The sequence below is a fragment of the Carassius auratus genome, chromosome 27 (assembly GCF_003368295.1).
Source record: "Carassius auratus strain Wakin chromosome 27, ASM336829v1, whole genome shotgun sequence".
NCBI lineage: Eukaryota > Metazoa > Chordata > Actinopteri > Cypriniformes > Cyprinidae > Carassius > Carassius auratus.
Window position 1 is genome coordinate 21,215,846 of NC_039269.1, and position 23,554 is coordinate 21,239,399.

At 37.3% G+C, this 23,554-nt stretch overlaps 2 protein-coding genes across 8 annotated transcripts; one reads left to right on the forward strand and one right to left on the reverse strand.

Annotated features, from left to right (window-relative positions):
* Positions 1 to 129: 129 nt before the first annotated feature.
* On the reverse strand, positions 130 to 14,227 carry LOC113045855 (CTD small phosphatase-like protein). Of its 2 annotated transcripts, XM_026206552.1 has the most exons (8): positions 13,578 to 14,226; positions 9,851 to 10,011; positions 9,564 to 9,596; positions 7,113 to 7,214; positions 5,541 to 5,597; positions 4,376 to 4,468; positions 3,453 to 3,638; positions 130 to 2,255 (listed from the first exon to the last, which is right to left on the reverse strand). In XM_026206552.1, exons 1-8 carry the CDS (start codon positions 13,651 to 13,653, stop codon positions 2,130 to 2,132), a joined length of 834 nt encoding a protein of 277 aa, XP_026062337.1. In that variant the 5' UTR covers positions 13,654 to 14,226; the 3' UTR covers positions 130 to 2,129. The 2 variants fall into 2 exon arrangements, with proteins under 2 accessions (XP_026062337.1, XP_026062338.1); XM_026206553.1 differs by lacking the exon at positions 9,564 to 9,596 and having other exon boundaries at positions 13,578 to 14,227.
* Positions 14,228 to 15,625: 1,398 nt separating this feature from the next.
* LOC113045856 (protein-cysteine N-palmitoyltransferase HHAT-like protein) lies at positions 15,626 to 23,034 on the forward strand. Of its 6 annotated transcripts, XM_026206555.1 has the most exons (14): positions 17,046 to 17,062; positions 17,175 to 17,219; positions 17,516 to 17,628; positions 18,254 to 18,321; positions 19,614 to 19,727; positions 19,982 to 20,005; positions 20,230 to 20,424; positions 20,906 to 21,115; positions 21,283 to 21,454; positions 21,581 to 21,725; positions 21,837 to 21,872; positions 21,999 to 22,200; positions 22,379 to 22,523; positions 22,709 to 22,934. In XM_026206555.1, the coding sequence occupies exons 3-14, from the start codon at positions 17,523 to 17,525 to the stop codon at positions 22,849 to 22,851; spliced, it is 1,560 nt and encodes a 519-aa protein (XP_026062340.1). In that variant the 5' UTR covers positions 17,046 to 17,062; positions 17,175 to 17,219; positions 17,516 to 17,522; the 3' UTR covers positions 22,852 to 22,934. The 6 variants fall into 6 exon arrangements, with proteins under 6 accessions (XP_026062343.1, XP_026062344.1, XP_026062345.1 ...); XM_026206558.1 differs by lacking the exons at positions 17,046 to 17,062; positions 17,175 to 17,219 and adding an exon at positions 15,626 to 15,800 and having other exon boundaries at positions 22,709 to 23,034; XM_026206559.1 differs by lacking the exons at positions 17,046 to 17,062; positions 17,175 to 17,219 and adding an exon at positions 15,626 to 15,800 and having other exon boundaries at positions 19,985 to 20,005.
* Positions 23,035 to 23,554: the final 520 nt, after the last annotated feature.

The window sequence follows — 23,554 nt, forward strand, 5'->3', positions numbered from 1 at the left end:
TAAGATCTCTCAACCAACCACTTAAGAGATGCCCGCCTTGCAAGAGCTGACGTGCTTTGGAGAAACAGTAACACCTGAGATATTGAACTTTAAAGCACATGCCAAGAAGTCAAATGAAACTCAAATTGTGTTGTTTTTTAAAAAGGTGCTTTATTATAACATGTCAGAGTCCGGAAGAAAACCTACGACAACCATGAATCAATTCAGCTTGAAATCTACTCCAGACCTCAGCACTGTACAGCCTCTCTGAACTGATTTCAAACCCCTTGTGGACCATTTAAAGTGTCCGTATGGCTTACTAAGAAAAATACAATAAAGAAAATAATGCATAATTTAACAATGTGCAGACTTGAGCTATTTAAGTGACAAAAACAGTGTTTTAAGAACAGCACCTGACAGTTCAGTTGTGAAAAACAGAAGCAAACAACAACTGAGCAAAACCAATAGTGTTTTGACGCTGCCAGATCACCAGGACTATATACGGTGTTCACAGAAAAAGGTGAAATATGCAAATGTGAAAAGTATTGTTTGACAATTCAAACAGAAAGCTAGAAATCATACTAGCAAGCCAAATATCCAGGCAGTCTGGAAGACCGACGTCGACGACTGAAGAGAGGCTGTACAGCACAAGCGTGGGATAACAGAACCATACATCTCAAATACTGACAGAAGACCATACATGTGAGAATGATTTGCTCTCCGCAGAACAGGATGAAGAGAGAGAGATAGAGAGAGGTAGACGATGAAAGACTGGGGGGACAACATGTAGTGACCGAACTGTGACGTGGCGGACTCTGGGCAGAGAGAGAGAGAGAGAGAGAGAGAGAGGGAGGTTATTGCCTGTTCAGCAGCGGATCGGGACATCCCGTCACTGCTCCTCTCGTCTTAGGCACTGTGGTGATGGAGAGTCTGCACAGCTTGCGCCAAACACTTTTGAAACCCCACTGGGACAAAAAGGGTTTCGTTTAGCACTGCAAGAGGCCTTACTGTGTCCGTTCTGCTCTGGCACAAGCTGCACAGCGCTCTAGTCCCTGGGCTGGTACTGGTGGTACCCTACAGGGAGGTCTTTTGTAGTGTAGTATACAGTGGTAGCAGCAGCAGGGTATGGTTTAAAACAAGTCGAAACTAATAAAAAAAATATACAAAGATGATGGACCTGTACCAATTCTGAAGAACTTGCGACTCAAACAGAAAATAATTAAAAACGACACAAGGGATACATTTGCAGTTGTGCATCATGGTTTCCATAAAGGACACTTCCCCTTTAAAAACGATTAGCGGGGAACAACTGCAGTGTCTACGCTACTTCACCAAAGGCAATGAGATCAACGTAAAGTTCCAAAACAAAAAAAAAAGACTAGCGGCTATAATTCTGTTTTTGAAATGTCCGAACATTTGTCTCCAGCACCAATATTAGCGTCGGGCCTGTTCGCTGAAAACGAAACGTACTTCAGCGTCAGATTGCGAGACAAATATTAGCGATTGGCACGGTTTAAGGGGTTCGTTGGCAAAAGAGGCTGTGGTACGTGAGACGAGTAACCTAACAAGTGCAAATGCATTCCTTTGCTCTTAAAAAACATACTAAACATATACAAGTCTAGATAATAGTCTCGGTCGATATAATGGCACAAGCTAAAGCAAAATCGAAAACAAAAGGAACATGAGAAGAACAGAAAATGGAGAAATGTACCCAGCTTTACACATTTAAAAATCTCTGGCCTCTTTAACAGTGCTTTTATAAAAAGAGTCTGACCTGCCTCCGTTTTAAAGCATATATTTCTTGTAAAGATTAGGTTCTCGCGTACAAAATGTTCATTTCCCCAATAAAAATGACATTCAAAAAAGGCACTTTGTTGGGTCGGAGAGGAAACCCCACAGTCCTTTAACCCTACGGATTTCTACCTGCATAGCGACACCTCGGAGATTGGTTATGACTTGGAGATTTCGTTTCAAAAACGGGAAAGAAAGAGTAGTTGAATTTTTGGTTTATCATAAGCACTTTTCAAAAGAGAAATATTTGAGTGTCCATTAAATGTTCCGAGTCTGTTTATGTCCTGGTGTGCGTGGATGAGGTGAGGATTGCAGGCTGGAGGAGAGAGCGGGGGCACTCGCACTGGCCCCTCAGCCTGCTACCTGCCCCTCAGGTTCTGCAGCACACCGTACACGTCCTCCTCTTTGCTCAGTCCCTCAAAGAAAGGCAGCAGGTCCCGGAGCTCAGTGTCATTCATGTCATCAAACCACGACTGCACAGGAACCTTCACAACACACACAACACAGACAAAGTTATTATCTGACATGGTCTAATAATAATCACATTCATGTTATGACATGTTATTTGTCCAAAATCTTGATTCACATAACTGTATATTCACCACAAATATTGCTCTAGATTTGTCACACTGTGAAGAAATTTCACTTTCAGTGTTATGAAAAAAAAATGCCAAGAGTGGTAAAGCTGTACTGGTTTTTACAGACAGTGTAAATTGCTGCTGAAACCAAAGTAGATCCTAAATAAAACAAAAAAGAACAAGGATGGGAACAAAGATATGTATCGGAGTTCAAGTTCTGATTCCACAACGATTCTTTTGGCACTTCTGAGGCAGAAAAATAGGTGGGTTGGGGAATGCAATTTCCAAATGATAATATCATAAAATATATATATATATATATATATATATATATATATATATATATATATATATATATATATATATATATATATATATATATATAAATCCTTCCCACTTTATATTAAGTGGCTTTAACTATAAGTCGTTATATTGTATTATACATATATCTTAATTTAGAAATCTTTATAATATAAAATGGATAATAATAAAATCATAAAAAAATTAACAATACACAAAATATGAAAATGTGAATTTTTTTAATAAGTATAACATTAAACTATGGTAAAAAAAATCATAGTAATATGCTGAGCAATTTAAGTTTAATTAAATGACTAAAAATATATACATATAAAAATAAAATATGTATTTAAAATATATAAATACATAAATATTGAACCAATTTTTTATTATCTTTTGCAAAAGTTGCATTAAAAAAATACTAAATTTTTTAAAAAAGTGCATACTTATTTACATTTAAAGGGTGGATACTTATTTTACTCACTTATTTGAGGCAAATGATCATTTCAATAACTCATGAGTGTGGTAAAGACACGGTTTGGTTATACATTGTCATTTGAATAACCAGTTTTACCATATTAACCAGTTTAGGTCTGAAGCAGAACATAACAGAAATTATAAGCGGTGTGCGTAAATCAGCTAAATTGGCAGAGCTGTATGGTTGTGATTCCCTTAAAGAAAAGTCTCATAAGAGTCCATTGTGACTCTGAATGTCATGTTTACGTTTTTTTCCCACTGCTATACAAGTGCAAGAGTAACCAAGCTGTGGTTTAGTTAAGAGTTTCATCAGCGTTCAAAACTCACAGCATTTTCAGGATGGAAAATGTAGGAAGCAGGGGAGTTGTCCACAATGATGACGTTCCTGAGCTCTCTCCCGAGCCGACTAAGGTCTTTAACATAGTTCCCTCTGTGGAAAACGCAGGATTCCCGGAAGAGTCTCACCCGAAACACACCCCACTGGTCCAGCAGGTCAGCCACTGGGTCAGCATACTGAAGCACACACACACACACGACAGACACTTACAAACAAGTTAAAGGAGGACCTTCAAGCTGCTCATGCACTGATTAAACAGTCGAGTCACTGCAGAATCATCCAGCTGCTCCCTGCAACGAATACAAATAGAAAACAGAGAAAAGCAAGCTGCTAGGGCAACGCAACTCTATTTCCATGTCTGGGCAAAAAAAAAAACATCTACAAAGAGAACTTTAAGGAAACCTACAAACCACAGTCAGATAATGTGGCTCTCAGTAAGAAAGCTTGCTATTAAAGCCAATGAGCCGTTATGCTGTCAATATAACAGACACGGAAGCAACCAAGACACGTGATCTAAACTACAGTGAGCCGCATACACTCTCAACAGCTAATGTGTCACTAACAGCTATGAGAAGAACAAAACACATCGGCTACAGATACGGCGACAAATGAAACTTCACAGCGTATCGTAAAAGCGGCCAAACGCAAACAGTGTGAGCGTTCAAAGGTGAAGGCAGCAGCGACTGGAACTACTGGTACACGGCACGCATTCTGGAGGAGTCACAGATGCCATTGAGACACTTACCCATGCATTAGCGGCTAAAACAAACGCAGGCCACACAGAGACAGAGAGGGGGGTCAGATATTAGCAGAGCAGGGGTGTATCACAGCATTATCTCCCTTAAACACTGCGGAGTCTTTTGACATGTTTGATGACATTAAGAGAGTAGGTGTGGTAGTGTGGTGGACGAACCTTGGCTAGACTGGCTGTGAAAAGCACACATTCAAACAGCTCGCCCATTTTCTGCAGGAACTCATCAACGTGAGGTCTTTTGAGCACATACACCTATAAAGGGGAGATATTGTGATACACAGCCATTTAAGTCAGTTTAGTGCTGCTCATAATACATAAAATCATTATAAAACAATGCAATAATGCAATAAAGTGTTAAACCACTATTAAAGTACTTTTTAAATTTTATATATATATATATATATATATATATATATATATATATATATAAAACTACAATAAATTTATAAATTTAAAATATGAAAGTGCATAATATGACAAAACAAAATAATTTACACAATTAAATATAGTAATACAATATCAAATAATATAAAACAAAATGTAATAGTGATATGCTGCAACATTTAAGTTAATTCAAATGATAAATTTAATCTTTATAAATCTTTATAATTTGTAACAATAGATCAATCTTTGTTTTAACAAACTATAAAAAAGTAATATAAAAATGTATATACCTTTTTACAATACATAAAAAAATTGTACTGCAAGAAAATATTAAGTGATACATTAAATCCCTTAAGTTCATTTGAACAATAAATGTAATCTTTATTATGCATTATCTACATTATGTTATTATAATATATAACAAATACTGAAATTAAATCCTTTTTTAAAAAAACTAGAAAATATAATATGAAAATGTCTCAATAATAAACATAATAATAAAATTAGAAAAAAATTTTTTTATTAAAGGCCAACCTATTTAAGTTCATTTAAATAAGTAATTTAATCTTTGTCATCTTTATAACTCTTAATAAAATGAAACATATTACAATACTAGTACATGATCATAAAACAATACACCATAAAATATAATGTAGCAATATAACAATACAACACAATAGAATTCATTTTCTTGTTCCTCAGTCTGAAGGTTAAAACACTAAGGAACGGATGATTTGCTTTAGCTCCATGAAGACACACGACTGCCACCTAGTGCAAGTAATCATGAATAGGCCTCGAGGACAGACAGCCTATCCTGGATTACTTGAACAAGGGAACAGCCACTCAGCCACCACTTCATCTAATCATTCAATATTCCCATCTTCAGCAATCTGATGTCAGTGTAATATGAAACCAGCACATGTTTCCATCAGTACTGTACCTGATGCACCGTGCCGTCGATCTCCACTGGGACGATGAAATCAGCGTTGCTAATGGGCTGTGAGAAAGCAACAAACACAACACAGACGAGTTATGATCCAACTCAACCCACCCAAACCTAAGTCTGACATGATTTCTTCCAATAAAGTAGGTTTTACATTGAAAACTGAAACCTTGTCTTATTGCATGCAAGACTCATGAAATCCATCTTTCCAAATACAGAATCATTTCAATACCAAGAATCAACCATATCAGGTTGCATTTGATACATGAATCCATCAATTATAAAATACTTATCACTATTCAGCCAGTTGTATCACCGGATTCTTAAAAAAATAACAGCTTTTGGGGGCTTCTCATGGTTTTAGTCACACACGGCTATTCAACATTGTCCCCAACAACTTAAACATGACACTTTCTAATGTGCATTTTCTGTAAATCATAACTTTTCTCATGCTTTAGCTTTCTTATAGTAAAAAGGAATCCTCAAGTGGCCTTTTAAGTCACATCTACTATATCCAAATATTATGTAACAAACTAATAACAGCTGATAAGCATTATGACCGCAATCAGATATGACTGATTTGTGATAAGCTCTATTTGCATATTGCAGAAGCAAAATGACAAACAGCAGAGGGCGTCTGTGCTCTCTCAACACAAAGCTGCCTAATCAAATATTCATAATCTCTTGTGATGGAGGATTGAAAACTGCACACCTGAAATATTTGTCCTAAAAAAAAAAAAAGCCTGATATTTAACAGTTTATTTTTATATATATAAAAAAAAAAATCTTATTTGGTATATCAAGCTTGTATGGCTCATGCTCTATGACTCACAGACTTTTGGTTTATTCAGAGGCACAAACTATGCAATTTTGCTAATATTTATACGGCCAACATGGTGAGTATATTTATATATTTGGCGGGATATTTTTATGGATTATTAAGTAAAAATAAGTTACTTCAGTTCATTTAATCTTGAAATCTTACCAACAATATAAAAGTTATATTGTTTAATTATTAAAAATCATTTACGATTTCACAGCAGAAAGACACGTGTATGGCGACCTAAAGTGGGATGTTTTAGAATGATACTAAAATGTCTTTTACGTGCTAAAAAGTATGAACTATGAATCAGATGGCAAAAGGCATGTAGCCTAGTAGATTGTGTACCAGATGTTTTCAGCAAAGTTCTTATGTTGATAATTTAGAAGTCATAAAATTGTGTATTAATATGATAAATTTGGCTTTAAAGGATTAAAACCCATTTTTAAACAAACTACCCCACACCGATAATAATAAGATATGATTATATTATAGTTTTATTAATATTTTGATTCAGTTTTATTTATATATTATCTATCAGCAGCAGAGACAAATGAGCCCTGACTGGGCCGTCACTAAGCATCACAGGAAGCTCTGCCCGCACACATGTACATCCCTAACGCAAAATAGGTCACAGTGGGTCACAGTCACTGAGCAAATTACAGATAGAAGTCACAGTTACCCTGCATCTTCAGTCCATCCCTGGTTGTTTCTGAACTAACTTCTATAGGCAAAAACTGATAAATTACCTTAAACGAGCTGTGCACCAGAGTCTCATCCAAGTCTATTACCACACACTTCTTCCCATAGTCATTTATGTTAACTTCAGGGAGGAGGTACTTCTCTGGAGGCTGTGGAAATGTAAAACAGAGAGAGTAAACATCATGAACATGGAGCAATGTCAGAGAAATGAGACGGGAGGTTAAAATGCGGCGCGTTAAGACTGTTATCAAGCGAAATCAGCAGACATATGGGAGAAAAGCAGCACGGTTCCCAACCATCTACACATTTCCTCTGGAAATTGTAAGGGACAGCTAAGGGCATTTTAGGAAGTGTGTTTCCTGAGCTGCACAGATGACGCTCATGCAGTAACATCCCAGGCTCTTCCGAGCGGAAGTGGAAAGGATTACGGCCGTGCATAGGGATTAAAAGGTTTCTCACACATTAATCAGAGATGCAGGATGGGTAAGGTTAGAGACTGAGGGAGTGACTTCAGCACTGGCTGTCTGTATGAAATCCCATCACTTTATTTATAAGCTACGGGTGAATGGCTCCCTCTCTTGATCCAGTTCTCTAATCCTCGCTGCACCGTCTCAAAACAAGCAGAGGCAATCTTGTTATGGAGGGAGGCAGTATGCTGTCGAGTCCATCTAATCTAAATCCCTGTCTGTTTAATGGGATGAATCAAGTTTAGGAGGAACCGCTGAGGCGCAGTCATGATCCAGGTCCGAACACTTACAGTTCGGCTTGACATGACTTCCTAGTCAACAACTGTACAGCAAATCATGCAGCAGAAACACCATTATGGGGTTACGAAAATCTAATGAGGAAATCATTAAGGATCATGAGATCTGGATTTAAACAGACTAGCACTGAGATTAACAGCGGAAGAGACGCACTAAACCCTTATCAATTAAAGACCGCAGATAATCTGCCAACCTGGTCATGAAACTTTTAAATGAAGAAGCGTCATATTTTTACTTTGATCAAAATCACAACATAAGAAGAAAAAAAAAGGGAAGCCACTTGTAGGTTGACTTTCAAAAAGGTGCGAACCAAGACTTGAAGGGACAGTTCACCCATGATTACCCTCAAGCCTCAAGATTTGTATACGGCTTTCTTCTATCAGAGTTGTATTAAAAAAATGTCCTGGCTCTCCCAAGATTTATAATGCCATTGAATGGCTGTTGATTTTCAATAGTACAATAGAATTACAATAAAACACATTCATCCATCATAAAAAGTGCTCCACACAGCTTCGGGAGGTTAATAAAGACCTCCTGAAGCGAACTGATGCATGTGTGTAAAAAAACGCCTTGGTCCTACAGCATCCGCTGGACCACCACTCTCCCGTATACACTCGTATGACTTAGCAGAAGAAATTATGGTTTAGAAAGTTTTAAATATGGATATTTTTCTTGCACAAATCGCATCGATTATCTTAAGGAGGCCTTTTTAACCCCCAGAGCATTTTTAATGATGGATTGGAGCAGATTATTAGACTTCTATTGGACTACTGAATATCAACAACCATTATAAAACTTGGAAGAGCCAGGACATTTTTTTATATAACTCCAACTGCACTCGTCTGAAAGAAGAAAGTCATATACAATTAGGATGGCTTGAGTAATGCCAAATTGGGTCATTTTTATTTTTGGGTGAACTACCCCTTTAACAATAAGGCTGGCCTAGTTTTACCATTCACACATTTGGGTTTGGTATTTATAGATTTAAAAAGTATAAATTTCTTTCATTTTTTAATCTTACTGACCCCCAAATACTGCACTCCAAAAAGTTTTTTTTTTGTCATTTTGGATAACAGCACTTAATAAATGATTGAATATAAATGTTAAATACTTAGAGGTCTTCAAGGCATCATTAACATTATGTTAAACAATGAACCAACCAGTAATGTTTGGCATCGTATGGAATACTGTCCCAACAAAAATGAATTAATTTATTTCACTACATTATAGCTATAAAATTTTCAGCTTGTTAAAAAGTTTTATTCTGTAAATAATTTGCGTTCATGAACAAAAAACTGTGAAGAGGAAACAGGCTAGTGAAAATAGTGGCAGGCCAGGTTAAAAATTTTTATAATAAAGTACTATGGGATTCTGTAAACACTTTGGAGGTGGTGCAGAAAATTTTGCTCAGCACCTTTAAACGGACGAGAATACAGTGGAAAAACACTTGCATTATCAAATCAAAAGCAGTCATACTCCCAACAGTTAAAAAGCAGGAGGGTGGGCATTGACACATCTTGAAAATGCCTTAACCTATAATTGTGCGGTAAACTTTAGGCTTTCCAGGCGCTTCAGAAGTAGTATAATATACAGTGCATGCAAGCATCCATCAGGCAAAGTGCATCACTGTCCACAGAGCCGCTTCAAAATTCGAGTGTACAGTGGTGCGGCGCTCCATGCGGCATGCGAGAGCACACAGACAGACGACACGGAGTGGAGTGGAATCATACATACACTGGGAATAGGGATGACCTCAACCTGGTCACACTGGGACATGAGAGATGAAGACAGAGGAAACAAACAGGAGAGGAAATGAGGTGCTGAACCACAAGACAAATGAACAGTAATTCAGACAAATGTGACACAGTCTGCACAGAAAAAGAGAGTTGTGATGACTTCTGTTTAACATCAGCAAACCACACATGACGGTGAGATGCAGAAGCAGAGGTCCTTGAATCAATGCACATCTGATTGACTGTAATCATTCCCCGTGTCGAGAGGATGTTTGGGCAACGTCTCACCTTCGGTGGAGCTCCGTTCTCCTCCACAGGTGGAGGCTGAGGGGTGCTGTTGTTGTTAGGGGTGGCAGGGGGCTCAGCATCGTAACTTCTCAAACAGCAGAACAATGAGCTGAAGATGCTGCGAGTCCTCTTCTTCTTCAGACTGCTGTTAGACAGCGAAACTGACAAAAGAGTGCACAGAGAGAATATACTGAACACGGTTTAAAACAGATGACTGCAATAATAATTTACTAGGGATGCATTTTTAGTGGCAACATTGCTGCATATTGCTGCAATAGATTCTTTTTTTCATATTTTTATTTAGAAAAACACTTAAATTATCTCTTTAACCATTTTATGATTGTTTTTATGGTTACCCGCCGTAACGTGAAAATATATAAACTAATATAATACCAAAACATGTATGCTCAAAAGTGTCCCAACAGTTTGGGGTCTGTATGATATTTTTAATGTTTGTGAAAGAAATCTTTTATTTCACCAGACTCCATTTATCTGATCTAACATACAATTAAATTATAAAATATTATTGTAATTTAAAATAACTTTTTTTATTTTAATATATTTTAAAGTGCTATTTATTTATTTGATTGAAAAACTGAATTGCAGTCATCAATGTCACATAATCCGTCAAAAATCCTTCTATACATTTTTGTGAAAAACTATTTTTTTCCGGTGTCTCTGATTATTATTATCGGTCATCGATGATCAGTTTATATATGGCACAAAGTTCAATAACACTTATTTGGACACTGGTGGTGGGAATGTCCGAACACCCTTTAGGAAATTGGCTTTGTCCCAGTGCAGGATGTCACTTGGGATCTTTAATTAAATATCCAGAATATTATAACTGATTATGAACAGGCTTTACATCAACACACTGCACAACATCAAAGATCCTCACGGTTCTCCTCATTCACAAACACACACACACACACTAATAATAATCTGCCTTCATTCCAGCGACACGGCGGAGGCTCTAAATGTTAACACTGAGGTCACCAGCAAGTAAAGGCCCTTTAAAAATAGTGACAAGCAGGAAAAAAAATATGAAACTAGACCCCAGTTGCTCACAAACCCCACCCCGTCCCCTTTAGGCTCCTAAACCCTCATCCCTCCACTCATTGGCTGCTGAATCCAGCACCATTTTAAGGGACAGAGGCTATTTTCCCTCGTTCCTGAAGCTTGTGATGACTTCAGAGGCATTGGGAGGGAAGGAATATTTGAGGGAGAGAGGGAAGAGGAGAGGGAGGGGCAGCAGCAGGGGAGGAGGAGCTAAGAAAATGAACAGCCTATGAGAGCCGTGCATTCCCCTCCCGCCCCTTTAGCCTTCTCAAAGCTTCAGCCAAACATCTCATGCTTTTCTCCTCAAAATGTTAAAAACTCTGCAATACTTTACACCCAAATTAAATTAAATGCATCCCAAATTATGAAAACTGGAAAGATTCTGCTGACATTTACACCTTTCAATAGTTTTGATGGAGAAAGCAACTTCTAAATATGTATTACGAGCTGTTATTTTCTTTTCAAAGGAGTGGATCATTTTTCATAAGTGGGAGGACAGCAGCTTGGCTTTACTCAGGAATACTGTAGGAGCAGACATGTCAGAAAGCATGTACAGCGTCACACATTGAGGTGTAAAAACACATATCTCGATATCTACTAACTAGCCCTTCGCAATGAGAGCGTCTTTGCAACTCCACAACAGAGAGCTAAATACAAAAGGCAAAAACACAAATCTGTCTGTAATCCAGTTTATATTTAAATGCCTTTAAAAGATAGAGCAATAAACATTAAAAAATCTAGACTACAAAAGCTCCCAATGAGCAACTAGGTCTAATTGTTATATAAAAGTATTTCCATATGAATTTCAAAATAAATATAAGAAGAATAAAATGCAGTGAAGTGCAGAGAGTTTTACATGATTGTGGACAGAATGCAAAAAAGATCCCTGTCAGGCAACGGGCCAGAGACATTGATCACTGCGGCGGACTCACTCAGATGCCATCAGAGCCTGAAGGCATGAGAAGATGCAGCTGCCTTAAAAAAAATCCTGTAATTACTACTGACTTTAATTACTTCTGGCTTAATATTAATCTGCATGTTGGAAAGACTCATTAATGGCTTTGAAGAGGGAGGCCTGGTCTGGATGAGATCAAGGCTGTGTATGTAAATCACAAAAGGCATTTAAAGTGTTGCCTAATAGGCCATCAAGAGCACAAGGACCATTTTAGAGGGTTCAACTTTATTCTGTGCTGTTTTGAGAGGGCAGCTGTTGAAGAGCTTCTCTACTCAGCCACCCAGAGGTCAAAGGTAAAGCCCTGGAAGTGGTCCATCCAAATATCTGCTGTCAGAGCCGGACATCCTCAGATGGGCAGCCAGAGGCAGCTCTGCAAAACTACCTTCATAGCTATTTATCTCTATAGCAGAGACAGATTAACTCATTTTTCATTTTCTTCCAATCTTCATTTTAAATATTTAGATATTTAAGGCAGGATAGTATAGGCACACCTATTTTTGTTTTCATGCACTAATCAAATTTTATTTTAGCTGGCTTTTTTCATAGCTCTTTTTTTTAAACTAATGGAAAGGAAACATATATAGTATAAATACAGTGTTTATTATATATATTTATCTTTTTGTGTTTGTAGATTTCCACTGCAATACATATTTTTACACAGTGTTTTCTCAATATTACTCATTTCTCATGCACCGAGCCAGAAATATTTAGTTTCACTTTACCAAACTTTCCCGTTTTTTTCCTACCAATATACTTAGGACTTTTACAGATGTGTTTATTCTTACATCTTTTAGCCTAATTTATAGAACACAAAATTCCTGAAAAGTTGCTTTTTTTTCTTTTTTTTTGTGGTTGTTTACAGTATTTTCTGATTTATGGAGTGATTAAAAAAAGAAACCAAAACCACTCTGTATAAACCAATCGGTAAAAAAAAAAAAAAACTGTCAACATAAACCAAGAATTTTTTACCTGATTTTTATCAAGTCTTCAGATTTATTTTCTGGATTTTTATGCAAATTAGTGCCAGAATAATTACACAGCGAATTATTTTCATTACATTTCAGAAAACTTGGTGTTATATATTAGTGAAAATGTGTGCCCGGTTCACCTGTGGAGTGCATTAATTGTTAAAAGTTCGTTTACCTCCTAACAACCTAAAGCAACACATGACTGACTTTTCCGTTGTAGGCACCTAAATAGCACACAATACTGTTGCTGACTGGACTGAAAATAGAACAAATCAAAGTCCACTGCTTAAAAACACACCAAATAAAACATGTACCCTTTAAAGCACTCTAACGTTACTTGTGCAATTCTTCCTGATCACTTCTGCCACATGACAGAAAGAAACATGTTTATATTGGTCTCATCCAGATCAGGTCGACGGACGCTGACAGAGCCCAAAACTTTCAGTCTCTCTCCAGCAGTTTACATCGCGCCTTTACGACGACTCCGTTATATAAACACACACACACTCGGTCATCGTTCTGCGTCAACAACACACTGTCATATAAAAAGCATATTAAAAGTTAACAAAAAACGCATTATTCTCACTTATGTTAGTGCAAAAAGTAATTAAATGCCTAAAATGTTTCTTGTGTGTTGACTTAGGCGCGCAGCCCGCTCGTTTAAAATGGTGGGTAACGTTAACGTTAAAGCTAACAAAACGCGCAACAGCGAGCAACTTCAACACACAAAAACACCTCTCACCTTTCTCAGCATTTGACGAGAGTATCTCTTCCTCCTTGGGGTTCGTAACCTGCGTTATTATGGACGTGTTGTCCATGGAAACGAGATATTAGCTCCTTTTTCCAGCGAGTTGTGGCCGTGTCCGTGTCTCAGCTTGTGCTAACAGCTAACAGTTAGTTGAGTTAATGGCAGATCTCCAGCCAGCAGCAGACTGCTGTCGCTCAGGCTAGCGTGGGCGAATGGACGGCACCCGACCACTAATCTTTGCGTTTTGTTGCATTAAAATACGCGTCGCGGACACACATTTGATCAATCAGTCCGTACGGATGCGCATAACAAAAATCAGTCGCGCCAGCGCCGAGTGGCTAACAAATAGTTGGAAGCTGGATTGCTAATATAAGACAGCGTTAGCGAGTTTACCATGAAACCTCCAAATGTAGGTTAGTCTGAATAAATGCCCCGCGCGATGTCTGAACGCTTGCGTCTAAACTCCTGGAGCTATAGCCGACAGCTGTGCGCTTAAGCGACCGTCAAGAACTGCCTCTTCATTTTTCCCCGTGTTTTCTGATTTCTGCTTCCAATATGGAGACGGCGAGTGTTTGATATTCACGAGAGAGAGCTGAGGAACAGCAGGAGGAGGTATTTTCTGGGAACCCCCTCCCTCCTATTAAAAATAAAAGCGCAGTCGCGCAATGACAGGAGTGCCTTCAAAGTTGACTGATTTCTAAATTAACGTCTTAGACACTCGACTGTGGAGCTGTTTAATTTATACTGAGGAGCTTTAATGTGCGAATAAATAGTGAAATGCTACGCTATTTATAGTAAAGAAATGGATATGGAATGTAAATAGGCATCCGCATCACACACAATCTAGTAAAAATCATCCTTTGCTTGTACAAAGCGGAATCAGGCTATATATTTCTGCTTGTGAGGTTTAAATAGTTAAGGGCTTTCCCTGTGCGTAGTTATTTTCACAACATCGTATCCCATGTCTCCATCTGCTGTTCAAAGATATTGTTGCAGTTTTGTTAAATAAAGAAATTATTTAAAAGTTTTTGTTTCGCATGTTTCCCATGATCTCTGTCTCTGCTATGTAAAAGCTGAATAAAATAAAAACAAAATAAACAAACAACCGGGTGTGTATTTTATGCTGTGCCAGTAGGTGAATTCAATAGAAGAGCAAAACCTAAAGGCTGTTAAGAACACACATGAAACAGCTACATTTTCTAGCATTTGCATTTTAACCAGTGAATTTTGTGTTTCGTTTTTTATTATATTTAACTGTAAACTGATGAACCTATGTTACATTTATTTATGGTTTCGTAATTATAGTTATCATAATGTATATTTTATAGTTTTGAATCTTTGCTGCAAACCTGGTTCTTCTATGCATTTTAGGCATTTTACGCTGTTTCAAATTCTGGGGCTATAATCAATAGTTGGGAGCAAACTGCATATAGAAGCACATTTTTAAATATTCAGGTGGGATATTGGTATTTAGAATATCACCTGTCATCCAAACCCCCAACAAAATTTTAATTTTTCCCCAAATTCAACTTAGTGTAATTCAGGTCCTACTTTTACTCATATTGTAAGTTGCAAAATTTGCAGAAAACAGAATCATACTGAGGGAGAAAATGATGACATGCATGTGATAATTTAAAATGCTTTGAGAAGTGTCCATTATAACAAAGGATGATAGATAATAGGCTATTTGGCTATTTTATGCTTTTTAAATATGTCAATTATGCCAATTAGCTGTATTTATTTGTTCAAAAACTTCAGTAAAACGTCTTTCAAAAACATTTAAAAGCCTTAAATATTATGAAATTTTGGTTGCAAGATTGTTGACAATGGTTGAAGTAAACATGGTTCATCTTCATTGGATTAGCCTACTGTACATCTACACACGGATCAGAAGATGACAAAAGAAGGGCTTTCTCCAGCCGGCCGTGATGCACCTGTACCCTGAAGCGCTCATTCTTGAATTTGTGCGCCTTTTTGATGGACTAGTTCTAGTGCCACCCCTCTGCAGTTTCAGTCCGGATTATAAATACACTCTCTACACCCCTCCCGCAACATCCACACCAGCCATTGCCGCCTCTCACAGTGCACCATCGGTACTGGGAAACCGGGACGGATGTATTAGGAGAAGCCCCTACTCACCCCCCTTTTTCTTTTCTTTTTTTTCAATTTTGTGGGGGTTGACAGACATCTGTCTTCAAACATCTGAGCGGCTGTGAGGTTAGTACTGAGCAAGTGCACTTCCTTTTGAATGACACTGTACTTACCTTACTGTACACGGTGCTGTACACAGACAGAGCCCCACGGATCATGCGGCGTGTGGGCGTTCAGAGCTGTGCAACATCTTTTACATTTAATAGGACTTCACATATGCGAGCACCTATATTAATTAGTTGAAACAGATACTCAGGTTTTAATTGAGCAGGTACACGCATGGTTTTTTAATTCATTCAGTGTTGAAAGGAAATTGATTTGGGAGTTCAGTCCTCGGTTTTCATACTCAGGATCTCCTGATGTGTGGGAGATCGCATTGCGCTGCAGCTGCTGCACCGGACCATGAGCACCTGCTCGGGCTAAAATAGGAAGAGACTGCAGCTGACTGTGCTGTTTCTGAGGAGCCGTCAAAAGAGGCACTCCCATTTACAGTCTTGTCTTCTGAGAAGTCTGTGGGAAGTTTTTTTTTTTTTATTATTCGTTTTAGTTTTGTTATATCTTTATCCTATTATAATTCGATTGTTATTGATTATAGGGCAGGCTGAGGCTGCATCGTGGCATATATATATGTGTTTCTTATACATTATTGATGATCGATGTGTGTGAACTTCACAATAATTATTGTAATTAGTATGGAGTGTCTTCCCTAAACGAAAACAGCGTTTACTTTTACTTTTACTGTTGGCACTTTGCAGAGAGGCTACATTTAATACAGTATAGTTTACAGCAGGCACAGTAACACAAATAATGATATCTTTATTTCACTGTAACGAACGAACTGCACAAATAAATGGTAGGCTACATTAAAGGCTCACAAATGAACATGTTTTGCTGTACCATTTACAGTAAATTTTTAAAGCATTACAGAGCACCACTCCTTTATAAATTGGATTTTTCAAACTAGTTATTCAAGAAAAGCTTGATTCTGGGTGCCAAAACCCGAAATGACAATAGGTTGCCTCTTGACTGTTACATCAATGTAGTTGCAGTTGTAGTGACCTTGAATAATAACTAAAACAATGATATTAATAAATCGAATAAAATAAAAATAAAAAATCATGAAATTTTGATTCTAGCACTTTATTACATGTATCTTCTAAAATCGTTACTTTTTACATTTAAACTCAAGTTCAAATTTGTAATGTCATTAATATTAATAGGCACGTCAAAAAAGTCTCCTGTGATTGGATAGCCATTTTCCCCGCTGATATCATTAGGTGAAAATTTCGCCGGTTTTTCTCCGTCAGCTGTAGCTTCACAGTATTACCGTAAATTGTATTTTCTTACAGTTTTAGAGCTAAACTTTCTCGTTAAACCACAAATATACATTTTAAAACCTTAAAATTATTAATATAGTGTACTTCTGACCTGTTTATAAAGTACCAAAAAGAGGATAAGTATCAGTGGAGATCTGAGGAGACGAGGGTGAGTGACGTTTGACCTGCAACGGCCGTTAGTGAGTATGAGCGCGAGGCTAATACAATTAACTTCAAAACGGACAAATATTAAAGTAAATACAAAATTAGGATTTCACATCCTAATAAATCACTGTTTTATGTACATTTGCCATATTAAACCTTAAAACCAACCGTAAACAAGCTTGTGGAGGTATTTGTTATCTGTAAGTTTCTTTTTATTTACCGTATTTATTTCCTGCAGTGGTCAATGGTTGATTTTAGTATAGAGTGTAACAGGATTTTAATCTTAATACTTCTCTTCAGGTTAACCATGGGGATTAAGACAGCCCTTCCCAGGACCGAGCTGTACCTCTACACTGCTGTCCTGTCTCTTGCGCTCTTATGGGCAGGCAGCTGGATCATTGAGGCCTCCAGTGGTACACTTTATTTTTATCTCTCGCTTTTTCTTTCTACATTAAGATCACAGAATTATGTTCACATCAATCACGAATGACCTAGAATACAACGACTGAATGTGCATTTGCTTTTGTTAGTGGTAAATCAGAGCACTGTAGTATTATTGTTTCTATGTGTGCAGACTGTTTTGCTTATTGACATCCGAGCCGTGCAGGAGCAAACTAGCCATGTCCTGCCTCAGCCTTTTTAAAGATCACATATGGATTATGTCTTATTTTCGGTTTATACACAGGAACATCAGTTTAGACTAACGTTAGACTCTAAAAGTACCAGACAGTCCTACACTGATAACCCTCAACAACCCTCAACAACGACTCTTATATTAAATAAAATCTGTTATGCAATTTGTATTTTATTTAAAATTCATAATACAAAGGTTTGTCAGATTTCACAGTACCATTTCATAATCTCAAAATATATTTGAGAGGCTGGATTATTACAGAGAAACCCCTGAATATGCAAGCAGGCAAACTTGAATTTATGTGTGTGTGTGTGTGTGTGTGTATGTATATAAAAAGAAAGCTTTATAATTTAGCCTGAAACACACCTTGCTGCTTTTGGGAAACTTTTGTTTTTTATTTGCAGAGAATGTGAACAGAAAAGCATTTAGGGAGAATGTAAAACCAGGATGGCACTACTTTGGCAGGAAAATGGCAAGTATTTCACACAAGGGTGTAACTTTGGTTTGAGAAGTGGGGGACACACAAAATGGGGAACATTTTCTCGATTTGAATCCCATTTCCTCCATTTACATACAGTTACGGACTATGGTGATACAAAATCCAGGAAATGATTAAGTTGTTTAATTGATCTATTTATCACTATAAATGTGTCAAAATGTGACTGCGTATCATAACTTTACAGACTAGACTGGGCTGATGTGTAAAACTATACTCAGGCTCACCACATATCCATAACACTATATAAAATATAGGCTAACTCAGGCTAGCTCGACATTAAGCATTTTCTTTGAACAAGTAAATCAATTTTTACGAATTAACTTCCATTTTAAATGAACAAATATTGTAAGTGAACAACAATAGCTCAAGTGTACAAAAACATTTATTATTAAGACTTATTTTATTTCTGCATCTGAGTATAATGAGTTGAGTAGCCTATAACAGCAGCCAGAGTCTGCTTGTCATACATTGCTGACAGAAAACGCTGCTGTTTAAAGTGGACACAGAATGTTCTAGGCAACAGTGTATGTTAACGTTAGCTCATCAAAAGGTGTAGACCATAGACTGTAAAAAAATAAGTGGACAGACATTTTGATTACCCTGACCTGAGCTAATTTACTGAATCAACCAACTTGCATGTCCTTTCTTTTTTTTCATCCATGAAGACATTAAAGTCATCTGTTGCTGGTGTTTCATGACTGACTGCGAGACCGGCTGCTCAGTAGAACTTTCAGTGCGCTTACACTATTTAGAGTGTGCAAGAGACGTCCCTGCCTGTACGCGGACGTGCGCATCGACACAGACAGGCAGGATGTCTGTTCTGCTCGGTCCTGCTCCTCCGTGACGATGACGGCGCGCGGTTAAAAAAATCATAACAAACTAATTTGAAAGTGGGGGGGATACGAACGGGATTTTGAAAAGTGGGGGGACATGTCCCCCCTGTCCCCATAGGAAATTACGCCCGTGATTTCACATCCTCTACTGCTGTAAACACATTTAAAAGCCACCTCAAGACATTTTTTTGATGAGGCCTTCTCTATTTTTAATGATTAGTAGGTTTGAACAGATGGATTTGTTGTCTTTATTTTATTTTTACATTTTTTTTTTAAGTGTACAGCATGTTGGTACACTCTGTGGTTTCATGGGGTTGCTAAAGGCTTTATAAATAAGTTCTGATTTAATGTATATTACATTAATGACTCTATTTAACCATATTCCATCTAAAATTTATCACTTTCTGTGACTGATATTCTCTGTCTCTTTAGGATGTGTCAGATTTTGAATGGGTAATGTGGTTTACCACTTTCCGCAACCACATCCTGTTTGCCCTCTCAGGTCATGTGATTTTTGCTAAGATCTGCTCATTGCTGTCTCCAAAGGTACTGTATGGGGTTATTTACCTTATGCACAATGATCAAGTCATTTAAGAGTGATAATATTTTGCTATTGATATTTTATGTGAGTGTTTTGTGAATATTGCATGATTTTATGTATGGACTGAGTCTGAATACTCAATAATAGTAAAAAAAAAAAAAAAAACACATTTTGCTATTAACAATGCATGTGTTAAATGATCTAATATGATTGTTGTGTGAAATTTTACATGCTTTCGTGTTTTTTTCTGCTGACCAAGAAGACTGGTATAGATTTATTCAAGGTAACTCTGAAAGTACTTTCCATTTGTATTTGGATTATACTGACTAACCAATACTACTACTGCTACAACTCAAGCTTATACTGGACTTATTTTGTAATTTCTAACACTAAAAACAGTAGTTCCTTAAAAAGTCCCAAAAAATAATCCAATTAGTATTGTTGTACGTGACAGCTGGATAAACATAAATGTGCCTTTTTAGAAGGAATTTTCTTCCTAACCCACAGAACAGATCTTTGATCTATATGCTGTATGGATCTCTGGCTGTGCTGATTACTATGGGATGGACATACATCAGTCTCATCCTGTCTCACTGCATCATCCTCTACAGCGTGGCCCTTGTCAAGAGGAAGTGGCTCTGCTTTGTGGCTGGACTTACCAGCCTGGCAACTTTCAAAATGGAGCCCTTTAACACCTGGCAGGTGAGAAGGTCCATAGAGAGTGAATGATCGTTTCTCTAGTATGATTTACAGTTATTGAATTGAACCAAATCAAAACTGAACTTACTTGAGCTGAATAATGGAACTATTGTCTTTGTGGAGCTTCTTTACAGCAGACCTTGAATTTGTTTCATATTTGAAGAAATTAGCATAATTATTTCTGTTATTTTCCTGTTTACTACTGTGAAGCGGCTTTGAAATTACCTTTATTGTGTAAAGTGCTATAAAAACAGTAGTACTTTAAAAACCTTTGTTAAAGTTGTGAAAGAATAGCATATATTCATAATGTGTGTATTCTTGCAGCAGTATAAATATTGTTTGTGTTGTTTATAACCCCTTATATAACATGTTTTCCCCCACAGCCTAACCACAACTCCCTCTGTGGCACAGGTGTCCATGTGCATGTACAGACACATTTAGTTTGTCATTTTGATGTTCTGATAATTTGTCTGTTTTGATGCAGGAAGGATTTGCAACAGGCTCTTTTGATCTCCAAGATGTCCTGTTCTATGGAGGCTGTGGCTTTTCCATTATGCGCTGTATGAGCTTTGCTCTAGAGAACTGTGAGAAGAAAGATGGCAACTACAGTTTCCTGGATCTGATCAAGTACAACTTCTACCTCCCCTTCTTCTTCTTTGGACCTGTCATGACCTTTGATCGATTCCACCAGCAGGTGAGTCCTGTATTTGGAGAATCTCTCAACTTCTTTACATTTTTCTCAAGAAAACTTTCAGTTTATGGACGCTATATAATCTATAGAATAGAATAGTTAATTGTTATAGTGTTGATAATGTCACTCTGGTTAGGTATGTACTGTAATGATACCTATTATATTCTCAGGCTAACAACCCTAACTTGACACGTAAAGAAAGAGAGATGTGGAACATCACCATTCATGCTTTGGTGCACCTTGGGGCTATCTTGGTGGTGGATGTCTTCTTCCATTTCTTGTACATTTTGACCATCCCTAACGATTTGAAGCTTTTGAAGCAACTGTCTGACTGGTCTCTGGGTCAGTTAATAACTAGAAAATACAGTAGATTTTTAGAAATAATGTTACAAGTAGTTTCTAATTAAATGTAAGGACAGTTTCATTTGTTTACTATCACTAGTCGGTCTGAATTGTTTTGCTATTCAGCTGGCTTGGCGTACTCCAATCTGGTGTATGACTGGGTGAAGTCAGCCGTCCTGTTTGGTGTCATTAACACGGTATCCAGACTGGACCATCTTGACCCTCCTCAGCCTCCTAAATGCATCACAATGCTCTATGTCTTCGCTGAAACGTAAGTATAGTCATTAACAGAAGAGAAAAGACAGAGTATGTTTTTAAAGCAGTTGACGACTGTCTAACCAGATAACATGTTTACAGTTTCTTCTGACCTTGTCTTTTTTAGACACTTTGACAGAGGAATCAATGACTGGCTGTGCAAGTGAGCAAATAACCAATTCTGTCTGTGTATCATCACCTATAATTTTTTAAAACATATATTTCTATAATAATCATATACTCAGGAAAAACATTCAACTTTACATGTATCTCCTGTTCTTTGTTAAAGATATGTCTATGATTATATCGGAGAAAACCATGATGCCATCTTAAAGGAGCTTCTTGCAACCATTTGCACCTTTGCTGTCACAACTCTGTGGCTCGGACCCTGTGAGCTGGTTTACATCTGGTCTTTCTTTAACTGCTTTGGCCTGAACTTTGAACTGTGGGTGGCTAAATTATTTTCTCTGCCACCGTTCTCCACCATTGAGGTAAGATCCCAAAGACTTTCAGTTGTGAGGGATTTTTGAGCATTTGGGTTTTGAATCATTACAATATCAATTGATTGTCTTTCAATATTACATCATGACTGATTAGCCTACTTTTCACTTATATGAAAATAACATAATTAGCTTACTCTCTAATAATGCAATGTTAATGTTTTTCTAGCGGAATCTTATGTCTGAAGCAATGTCACGTCGAATCAGGGGCTTGTTCAATGCTGTTAACTTCTGGCAAATTGTCCTGTACAACGTCCTGGCACTGAACAGTCTGGATTTTGCTCAGCTGGTTGCTAAGAGACTGCTTCTTAAAGGTAAGTGTTTCTTTTTAGACCATTATATAATGAAAACGGAAAGTAAAGTAGCTAGAATCTTGTGCAGAAGGTGTTTCTTACCTACTGTACAACATATAGTTGTATCAGCAAAAAAAAAACTCCAGAGGAATGGGGCAAACACAGCATGTACACAGAGAATAATAGCACCCTTGTGATTCCCTCAGGCTTCCCCTTGTCCACTCTCTCGGTGCTGTTTGTGACTTACTGTGGCGTGCAGCTGATAAAGGAGAGAGAGCGAAAGCAGGCTCTGCTGGATGATCCAGAACCAGTGCCGCCCACAGAGGCGGACAAACAGAAGGCCGAGTAAAGGACAGAGAGGTCATTGAATCTGATCCAGCTCTTGAGGTCCCTCTTGTTAATTCTGCCCCTGAGCTTTCATGCCAGACCGATGCAGTCACACCACTATGGTAAATGATTTGCACAAGTCTGTTTTTAACTGTGTATAGTTCTGAAGTGCACTTGCTTTAGCTAAATGCAACCTGTTCTCTGACATACTCTAGCACAAATAAACCAAGTGCATTTTTTATTTATATTTTCAGTGAATATGGCTATTTAAAGAATGGGCTTGCCAAATATTTTATGAATAAATAATATATTGAACAATAACTGTTGTCTTTTATTTCATTACTCTTAATATCTTTACAGCAGTGTAATTCGAGTATTGTTGAGATATTATAGTTTCTAATAATATTTTTAATTCATTTTTTTTATTTTAAAATGGCTATTTAATTTTTATTCATTTCAGTGATTCACTACATCATTTTAGACACTGAAAATGCGAAATGATTCCTCAACCACTATATGTAGTTGAAATGAAGATTCTTCGTTTTTTTTTTATATTGTATTTCAATTCAATTTTTTTTTTTATTTCAAGTAACAACTTCTTAATGGTTTTAATTTAAGTTTTAGTTAACTATAATAGTCCTGGTTTACAGCCATTATTATGACACAAAACGTACACTACGCTCCTAAACAATAGTCACAATGATGCCCCATTAAACCACAAAGCT